This window comes from Montipora capricornis, chromosome 4, assembly GCF_036669925.1.
Source record: "Montipora capricornis isolate CH-2021 chromosome 4, ASM3666992v2, whole genome shotgun sequence".
Classification (NCBI taxonomy): Eukaryota; Metazoa; Cnidaria; class Anthozoa; order Scleractinia; family Acroporidae; genus Montipora; species Montipora capricornis.
The window spans coordinates 45,661,448-45,672,098 of NC_090886.1; the positions used below are offsets into that span (position 1 = coordinate 45,661,448).

At 39.3% G+C, this 10,651-nt stretch overlaps 1 protein-coding gene across 1 annotated transcript; it reads left to right on the plus strand.

Annotated features, from left to right (window-relative positions):
- Nucleotides 1–179: 179 nt before the first annotated feature.
- LOC138044793 (neuronal acetylcholine receptor subunit alpha-10-like) lies at nt 180–6,549 on the plus strand. Its single transcript, XM_068891213.1, has 5 exons — nt 180–366; nt 473–606; nt 3,085–3,129; nt 4,333–4,442; nt 5,078–6,549. The coding sequence occupies exons 1-5, from the start codon at nt 279–281 to the stop codon at nt 6,252–6,254; spliced, it is 1,554 nt and encodes a 517-aa protein (XP_068747314.1). The 5' UTR covers nt 180–278; the 3' UTR covers nt 6,255–6,549.
- Nucleotides 6,550–10,651: the final 4,102 nt, after the last annotated feature.

Sequence of the window (10,651 nt, forward strand, 5' to 3'; positions counted from 1 at the left end):
GAAACATCTGTCGCGGTGGCAAATTTGTTTCCCGGGAAAAAAAATGTTTCTGAATTTGTTCAGAGACATTCTGCTTCCTCAACAATTGTTTTCTCGTTTGCGGTCGCCTTAAGTTCATGCATTTATCATAATTTGTTTCTGGCGTGAATTAACCTTTTTAGCTTGTACCACGTGATATTACTCTTGGGAACAGTTTCTTTCAATCTCTTCTTTGCACGTGGATAAGTATGCATAACTTATGAAAACGTACACACTAAAGAGATCAATTCAGTGCAGAGATGATAGCAATAGAAAACTTGAGGTTATCGTGCTATGTTTTTGTGGTTTTCGTTTTTTTTTCGACAACAACTGACGTTCAGTTTACAGGTAAATGCATCATTTCATTTTCTGTTGTCTCTGAACCAACTCAATTTGAATATATTGCTCGCTTTAGAATCAAACACCACAAAGTTTGTTTTGATTCCTATTTTAGGCGCGTCGGGGTTACACGAGAGATTGCTAATAAATAGGATTGCTCTAGCCGACACTAATGTGAGGCCAGTGAGCAACTCCTTAGATCCAGTGAATGTGACTTTGGATATTACCTTCCATGGTGTGATAAACATGGTAAGGGTAACAGCTCACTTATATTGTGTTTAAGATAAGCTCTTCTTGTACGAATATTCTTCCTCCATGTAACTAAACAAGTCAACTTGTCTTTGAGAAGTCTAACAGGTTAAGACTTCCTGTTCAGTTTTCTCTGCAACCACACCAATAGTGACGCTAAAAATAGCTGCACGAGCAGCTACTTCAACTTTCAAATTTAATTGGCCTATATCTTTTGTCTAGCATAGCAACACAGGAATAACCTTGTTCCGCTGAGTAAATATCATTTTCGTGTTTTTTGCGTTCGACATTAGGAAAACGCAATTTCTTATCTTGGGATCCTGTGCACAGGGAGAGCTTCGTCTGCTTTTTCAGCGCCATCTTGAACACGTCATACGGTGTGTTTCATGCATTGATGAGTTATATACGAAAACTGTTTGTATGGAGACAACACCCTGATATTTTACAAGGGCATTTCTCGGTAATGATATTTCAGATAATTTCAACAAAATGCAGATTTTGATAGTTTTTTTTTTACCCTCCACGTCGTGTAAACTTTACAATAACCGGCCACTAATCTGCATACTACTAGATATGCCTCGTCCTTCAGACGATGCCGCTTTTAAGAAGACAATAGTGGCGGGGTATTCTGAAGTTACTCCTGCGACAATGTTACTCGATGCCTTTTTATTTTCTTTAATCCTTGGGGGTTTAGCCTTTTAGTAGTAGCCACATGTCCTCTCAGGGGGCTATTTACGAAGTATCGTCTACTCAGAAACGATTTGTAGTTTTTTTGACCACAACTTACCTTCTAAAATCAAACACAAAGACAAAGACAAAGACAAAGACAAAGACAAAGACAAAGTATTTCAATCCTGTCACATGAATCATAGTACTGGCGCTTATTGAAAAGATCTCAAGACGTACATGCTCGTATCCTCAAACTTAAGTCCTATAAGATTGTTCAGATTCTTCTCCTTTCCTTCCAAAACGATTGTCGAACGCACTTTGATAATCCGAGAAAAACGAGGCTTTCGATTTCGTTTTGTTATATATGGTGGCGTGAGCAGATACGAAGCTTATAAAATTTATGCAAACTCAACGTATTTGCTTCACACTTGGTATAAAAGAACGACAAAGGCACATTGTATTCTTTTCTTTCATAAATTAGCCGTTGAATCAACTATATTTATTAAATAAAAGAATACACAACGTCTTGATTTTTGTATTTAGAGTCTTACACGGCCTACATAACTCTTGCCGATAGTTCTTCTTCGTGATCCGCCCCAGGCCGTCAATTTACGTTTTTATAGTAGAATTAACACGATACACCAACTCAAAGCGGAAAATAGAGTTCAACAGACCTTTCAACGGTTTCTGACGCAAAATTAATTGGGGGCAAACTCGGCTTGAATTTCTGTGAATGTTTGGCATTCAATTGCAAACCTCTATAACTCCGCTACAAAGGGGCAGTATTTTTTTAATTAATAGCAATTAATCAACGGAAAATTAGATCGTTGCACAAGGCGCAACGTCTGAAAATTGGATATCAGAAATCTCTTTATGTCGCTTTGAATTCGCGGGAATTTGCTGTATTTTGGTTTATAAAAATTTACGGTCGTTATAGCTTGATTCTGATCGCCATACTTTACAAAAATAATCTCAGTAGAAGTGCTTTGAGAGATATTCTCGCTATCCACAACCGCCAGACCTTAAAGTATTTATGGACGTCAAAAACCGTCAAAAGGTTTATTGCTCTCCTATATGCACGCGTTGCCTTAAAGGGGCTAGGTCACGCCATTTTAGGTAATTTTGTTTAATTTTGTTAATTATAAGCTCTAAACGTCAAATTGGCAGAGCAACAGTCTTTCATTTGCAAAATCACGGCCACAAAACAACTGAGAATGATTTTCCAGCTTTGTAAATGACATTTTGATATAGACTGATACAAATTTGAAAAAAGGTGGGCCGACGTTTTTCAAATTTACCCAAATTCAATCCATTTCAATCCTCTCCAGTTTTGTCCATCCATGTCCCTTCTTGGCTTCCCTGTGTTTTGTTAGAGTTCTTCTATAGTTTTGAACAGTTATTTTGATATTTTAGTTAATTATATGACCATTCGATCAGTGCTGAAATTGCCTAAAATTGCGTGACCTAGCCCTTTTAAATGCGTTGCCAGGTTTACGTCAGATATTTTCCCCCAGAATTCCTTTGACACAGAAAAAAAAAAAAAATTTTCGTCAATCACTGAGTATTTTGAACTCCCGTGAATCGTATAATCAATTATAAAGGATTTTTATTCGATCTGAAATTAATATAGCAAATCACATATTTACAAAGAACTTGGTTCTGATCCAGACCTGCGAAGCCTTGTATAAATGGCTTTATTCAGTATCACGATTGCAAGTAATTTTCTTGACTAGTATCAGAATCTTGTGTAATCCTCCTTGCAGGGTTCTGTGCTTATTACTGACAAAATTGTTTTCTTTTTCGTTCCAGGACGAAAAATACCAGATTCTGTCCAGCAGTGTTTGGGTCAGGCAGGTAAGACAAACAACTAATAAAACCCGCTGGTAAAAAGCGGCCCTCGTGCAAGAAACTCGGCGATGTCATAAAGTAAAGTATAACCGATAGCCTGTGCCCGGCGAGCCAATGAACATGCCGGAAATCTGATATCCGTAATTCAGTTTAATTTTATTAATTTCAATTATACTAGTATAGTAATCTCGGATTATTGAAGTTCGCTCAACAGTCGCTTTGGAAGCAAAGGAGAAGAATAGGGAAAGAAACAATCTTATAGGACAAAAAGTTTGGGGATACGAGCATGTACTCCATGAGATTTTTTATAATAAGCGCCCATTACGATGACTCGTGTGACAGGATTGAAATAGTTTACCCTTGGCTAGACTGTGAATCATAAGTAAGAGCGATCTGTGGTTAAAATAACCGTTGCAACAACTTAAATAACCCGCTGAGAGATTGAAGGAATTGAAAGGGAATATAGTTACTGTTACATTGGCATTGAGGCTGACATGTTGACTTTTTTTTATTAAGTTCTCATTTTCGTGTGAATAAAATAGAGTAATATACACGAGAGGCTTGCGAACCCCTAGATACTGCTTAATTCAGTGCTCGTCTTCCCCCAGTTAGACAAAAGTTCACTGAAGTCGGTTGGGGTTGGTTTCTGGATGGGAGACCGTCGAAATATACGACACGTGATTGCCTTTCGTAGACGCCATATGTATCGTAATGCCTTTTTTTTTCAATCGGAATACTCATATTTAATGGATTTCCTGACCATTCATCACTTTAGGGAGAACTTTAGAGGTAGGACTCCCTACATCAGCCGGATACCCAATATTAGAAATTGCGTTCTCCTTATGTCAATCGCAATAAGCCTGTGTTCCTGAAATCTAAGTACACAAATTTGACAACATCTCTTCGGAAGTGTCCACTGCACAGCTTTACAGGAATGATTTTGTGCCGTGCAATTCAGCATGCGCGGGAGGTGTTCGAAGAGGTAATATAAGCACATCAAAGATAAGGGCTCACCGATTCCCACAGTCGGCTGAAGTCTAGAATACCCAGCCACTAATTTGCCTGTGAATAGATATGTCTCGTTCTTCAAACGATGCCGCTTCAAGAAAACAATAAGGGCAGGGTATCCGGGTTCCCTTCGAACGCCTGTCGCACAGGCTACATTTAGTTCTACAAAATAAAGCTTCATCGGTTCACAACTTTTCGCAGGAATGGACAAATCAATTAGTGACGTGGAATCCGGCGGATTATGGAGGACTGAAGCACGTTACCATCGATTCCTCTCTAACATGGCAGCCTGACATTGTCTTGTACAACAAGTAAGCCCTTTTCTCTTGCACGGGCAAAGAACAATTCAGGACAATTCCAATTCATTCAAATCTGATTTCCCCGTAAGTTGAAGTAGGTATATTTGGTAGTCTTACAGCAGCCGACGCACAAGTCTTCCCATATGTCAAAACAATTCGATAAGTTTTACCAGCTTTATCAGTTTCAGCACTAACTGTCCTGGACTCCTTCAATTTGACTACTGTCTGTTTTCTGTTATGTGGTCTCATCGAGAGTTTGACCTCATGCACGACCTCCCGCATGACAGCCCGATGCTCAACCAACTGAGCCACCGTGCACGGCGTTTAACGCATCCAAGATATTTTAAGAGTAAGACCTTGGACAATTTTGGCGCTTGTGTCCTCTGCATAAGTTGATCTTGTTTTCTTAGGATTGAGTTAGTTGTAGCGCGAAAAATGTCTCTGAGGCGGCTAGTTAAATCCAATTTGGTTGTTTTCCGTTTCAACCTTTTCACCATAGGAGGACTGACTTTTTGGTATTCGACCACGCATCCCTAACACTTTGAGTCGATGATAACTTCGGCATCAAATTACTCCAAGAGTAAATTAGGGAAAACGCATTCGATTAAATGATTGATTTTCTCCCTGTTTTTTCCCTCACTTTGTAGCGCCTTTGAGGAGTTTGACGGGAGAATGGACAGTGTGGAGACGAGGATTCGTGTGCACAACGATGGCTACTGCTACTGGGCTGCACCGCTCGTGTTCAAGACATCTTGTCATTTTGACGTCCGTGATTTTCCTTATGATGAACAAGTGTGTAAACTCAAGTTTGGTTCTTGGCTTTTCCATTCCAAGCAACTTGATCTGTTCCGTAAGAAGGAGAACGCCCCAGTAGCTGAGGACAAAGTAGACAACGGGGAATGGAAGATCACTTCGATTAAAACCGAGAAAAACGTTATTAAGTACGACTGTTGCCCTGATGAGCTCTACCCTGACATCACCTTTGTCATCAATCTGGACAGGGGCTCACTGTTTTATACCTACAACTTGATCATCCCAAATTTTATTATAGCTGTGCTCGCCTTCTTTTCTTTCTACATTCCCGTGGAGTGTGGCGAGAGACTTTCAATTGTGATCACTGTGGTGCTGAGTAAGACCGTGTTTCTTTTGCTTGTTGCAGAGAGCGTACCACCTACATCTGATGCTATTCCTGTGATAAGCATGTTTTTCACCTGTTCTATAATCGAGGTATCACTTGCCCTGATTGCCACTGGAATCAGTTTGAAGGTTTACTACAGTTATTTGTATGAACGTGGTTTGTCGCCTGGGTTGCGAAAGTTCCTCTTTTATCGAGTAGCTCCTATTCTGTGCGTCGAAACAAACATTACTGGCCATAAGGATCACTGCAAAAATAAGTGGCGAGTGGGAAATCCATTCGGGTTCCTAAAAAAGCGCACGGAAAGAGCTAAATGTGATAGCGATGTGTCCATTTATACTATCACGGAAAACAAAGGCCAAGATCCTGATGAAACACAGACAAATTCACAGACAAATGGTGTGCGTCTGCTCTCATTTAAGACTATTTCCGAATCTGATGTAGGAATTATTAACTCGCGTCAAAAGTTAGAAGAAAGCGAGTTAATAAAGAAGAACAGCAAACGGAATCCTTTGACTTCTGAACTTGAGATCATCACTTCAGCTGTCAAGGATCACAAAGAATCAGAAAAACGAGCCGCCGAAAGCAGGATTGCGGCCGCCATCGTTGACAAAGCATTTATGGTGTTGTTCAGTATTGTGTTTTTAGCTTCTTCATTCATTATTCTTCTCCTGCCTCATATGAAATAGCGCTCTCATGATTCAAAGGCACGTTGAATTATTAAGAGTTTGTTGGTGAAAGGATCACTCCATGTACCAATAGTTAGGTGGATCAGTGTGTGCGTCCAATGTTTCAAAGTTAAGAGAGAACTTGAACTCCACGAAGCCGAGTAAGACCTCAGTTCCCATTTCATCAGTTCAGTGTGTTTCCTCTAGCCATATCTTGCAGAATCGTCGACAACTGTTTGCAACATCATAAAACCGTTTGCTTTAAACAATTTGGTTATTTTGATCAACGTATAAGAGAAGAGTTTTAAATTTTAAATCAATCGTTTTTGAGCTACTATTCTTTCAGATATAGGGCCCTGTTAGGGATAAGGGATGGCTGGCAAAATAACTTTAGGGATAAGAGATAACTGACGAATTAATTGCCAACGAGTCAGCAGAGTGAAGAGGCGAAGCTGATGAGGCGGCAGAAGTTAAGGTGGCTCGAACCAGTTTCACCACTTTCAGGGACGTTCTAATTAGAATGGTTTTAACTAAAACACGTAACAGCAATGTTATGGTTCCATATGAAACAACAAATATGGCTTAACAAAATGCGCCCACTATTGTGACGTAATAGGATACCATGGCAACATGAAAGCTCTCCAAAAACACCCTATATTTCGTCTTTACTTGCTTATATCGCGAAATTAAACTCGGTGACCCGAAGTTTGTTATTGTAGAATAGTAATTAGCAATCTGAGATAGAACTATCGGCAAAGTTTTAAAAATTCTTGGGAGCCAATTCAGAGCTATCTTAACTTTTCAAGGAGACTCTGCTCCGCAGGGTAGCAATTTTGTATCCCGCAATAGCAATCTCATTATTTGAGATATTTTGATTCAGATGAGATTCCGTTATAGCTAAAATGAATAACTTCAGCCAAGATAGCAGAACTTTGATATTCAGCAATTTGTTTAAAAGTCTATTCACATTAATGTGAGCGATTTTCATACCAGTATATCGTCAAAAGTCTTTTTTGAGTGATGGATAGAGATCATGCTCAAGACTTCGGTTGAAAAAGTTAAGGGCTCCTCTGCTTCGTTGATAGTGGGTGCAAAGATATCTCACCTTGGAATACAATAATCATGGAATGGCAATTCGGGCCATAAACAAGAACTACAAATCCTTAACGTAGTTGTTGATGATCGAATTCCCTCACAATCAGATCGAGTGGTATTTAATGTGAAATCTACGTTGACATGAATTACATTCCGTTGCTCGATGGTTGCGAGGGATTGATCTGTTTCACACTGGCCATTTAGCAGGTCCGGGATTCATAGACACGTCTCCACTGAGAATAATGCGCGTTATTTGAAAGGTAGATATTGAGTTCGGAGAGTGACTAATTCTTGACGCGAAGAAGCCTTTACTCATCCGTAAGCCAGCAGATCCAAGATTGTGTCTCACGACTGAACAAATCTGGAGCGTTTTATTTTTAAATAGTCCTGATGATATCTCAAAGCTGCCTGAAGGAAAGACTGATCCAGTTACCTTTTCCAAGTTTAAAACAATATCCGGATTGGAAAAAAATCGAAGCAGCCGAAGTAAAAAGATGGAAGAGCGTGAAAATGAGGAACCGACCGCCATTCGTTTCAACTCGCAATCTAGTGAGATCAAGTTACTTTTAAAAATCCTAAAGGAGGCACTATTTCTTAAATTTGATGGGAGGTCATTCGACAGCTTTAGTACACAAACAGAAAAGCTCTATCGCCATATGTTTTCGTATTAGAAAAGGTACTAACAAAAATTGCTGCGAAGACGACCTGAGGTTGCGTGTAGAGGAATAAACCTTAACCAAATCAGCTAAGTAAGGTGGAGCCAAACCATTGAAAGCCTTACATTAGGTAAAAAGTAAAATTTTAAAACAATTCGATAATCTACCGGGAGCCAATGAAGATACCTGAGGATTGGTGTAATGCTCGGCGTCCGTTCCTTTGACAACAACAATTACGAAAGGCCAGTTTTTGCTACAAGGATAACTGTACAGCGAAAACGGCACTACTTTGTCGCGAATTTTCTATGATAAACACTTGTTCAGAAATCAGAAGTCTACGTTAACAGCACACACCACGGCTGCTCGTCATTATCTGGCTAGAAATTTTCTTCTCACTTTTTCCTCCGGCAGCGCTTCAGCCATTTTATGAGGGCTAGTCTCGTGCTTCTCAAGTTGCCTCGTTCATGCCCTAAAAGAATTGTGGGTAATTCTTCCATTCCATGACAACCGGAAGGGAAGAGCCCCGATGCTCATTTCATAAATTTTTTGTAAATGTCGGAGCACCCAGTCCAACCAGAAAAATACAACGTCGATTGAAGTTTTTAGCTTTCAAAACTTTCCCAAGTTGTATGGGTAGGTCCTGGAATTCGTCCAAAGAAAGGCCGAAGAGACAACTTCACTCGTGAACCGCCATGTCTACAACAAAGCATTTTAGGCGTGCAAGTGTGCATCATCGTTTTATTCCCAAAGGGTTCGGGTACAGCATTGAGTGAACTGATTTCGTCTACAATTGTTCATTTTACCGCAAAACTTGGTTTAAAAATAGAGTGACACTTTTCTGACGCTGATGAGGACTACGCCAATTTAAGTAAATCTCACTCTTGGGTGATGGACTTTTGATATCCTTTGCGTTTGAAAAGTTTTTAATCACCTTTTGAAGCTCTGCGAATATTTTAAGCATATTCTATGTCGATAATACCTAATAAAGATATAGCGTTTACATTCCGACCGAAACTTTGAGGGGAACTTTTTTAAAGTCTTTTTTTTAAATTTGCGCACGCGCAGTAAATATGCAAAACGCAACTGTGACTACATTCTACTCGTTAGAACTGGACAATGTAAGAGTGTTTACCATTTCTTTTACGAAGACAGAAAATTATGAAATACCTTATTGGTTCGTAAACGTTTCTTTCTACGCAATAAATTGTTGGAAATTAAAGAATGCCCCCAAATACATAAACGACCAGCAAATTAACCTAAATTTATGCAACAACTTTTTTTCGATCATTTCAATACTTTGGGTGTACAGCAGTGATAAAAAAGATACAACTGCTTCATCCAAGAGACAGTAAACTTATGCCGGCAGAATTTCAACCGTCCCCTCCTCTCTTTAAATAAGTCGCCGGGAAAGGCGGGAAATTATAGGCAATAAACAATATATGGCCCTGCAATTGTGGCGGTGGCGTTATGACGTCGGCTGTCTGTTTACATTCAGGGTTATATATAAATCCATAATATATAAACAACAGCTGAGCTATTTCCGCCTTCTCCGTTCAGTGTAGCAATTTCAAGACAAGCCCGGGATGACGACACTAGACATGCATAGACGGCCATGCAGTTACGGCTTGAGCCGCACATGTGGTCGGCAATGTGTGTTCAAAACACACACAAGGACATAAGTTCAATAATAAGGATCCATATGTACAGTGGCTTTTCGAATTTGATTTTATCGTCTTGGCCAAATACAACAAAAATGCGGCAGCGTTTTATTTCAGGAGAAGTAGTGTCTACATCACGGAAATGATATCCTCTTCGTGGAATGCTGTATCTATTTTAAACGCGCAATTTTTTCGGATAATGAAAACAGCGAAAATCAATCATGCCATGTGTAACCTTTCAAAGTCTCATGTTCAATATGTCATCTAAGTCGCAATTATTTTCGTTCAGAGGATCATCAGGTGTGATATATATATTTTTCCTTATCAGAGAAGAGCTTGGTTTTATAAGGAGACACTACAAAAAAGCTAAAGTTAAAAAGGAGGTAAAGAACAAAAATACAAGTTGCTTTTAACTAAGCGAAGTAAAAGAAAAATCTACGATGGCAGAAATTGAATACAAATACTTACAAATACTTGTACTTACAAATTTGCACTTACAAATATTTGCAAGTACTTACAAACTATGGAATTGCTTGCAAGATAACAATCAATAAGGGAACAAAATCAAACCCACCGAGCGCAGCGGAGTGGAAAACGTTCCAAAGCCTAGAAAACGAGATCGGTTAGACAGGGCTATTACGGAAAAATGCGCTAAATCGCTTATTGCAAACGAAGAAACATTAGCAAGCGCTAATTGTAAAGACTTAGTGTACACCTAAAAGACGTTAATTAGGCTCGTTAAGTGAAAAAATTGGCGCATCCTATTATATTTGTAGTTGCTGCAAATACAAATTTACACTTGGGAATGAGCGATTTCATCAGTCAACGTTATAATACAGCTAATTGTGTGTGTACCCAAGGCAAGTGCCGGGTATTCTGCTTTTATGCTAAGCAACGTCGTTTTTCAAGCATCACCCAGGAGCCTCGACATTGCGCAAATCAAACAGACACGGATTCTTCTTAAAGTATTTCAAGAAGGGTGTATCTCAGTTTACAGAATTTTAAATGT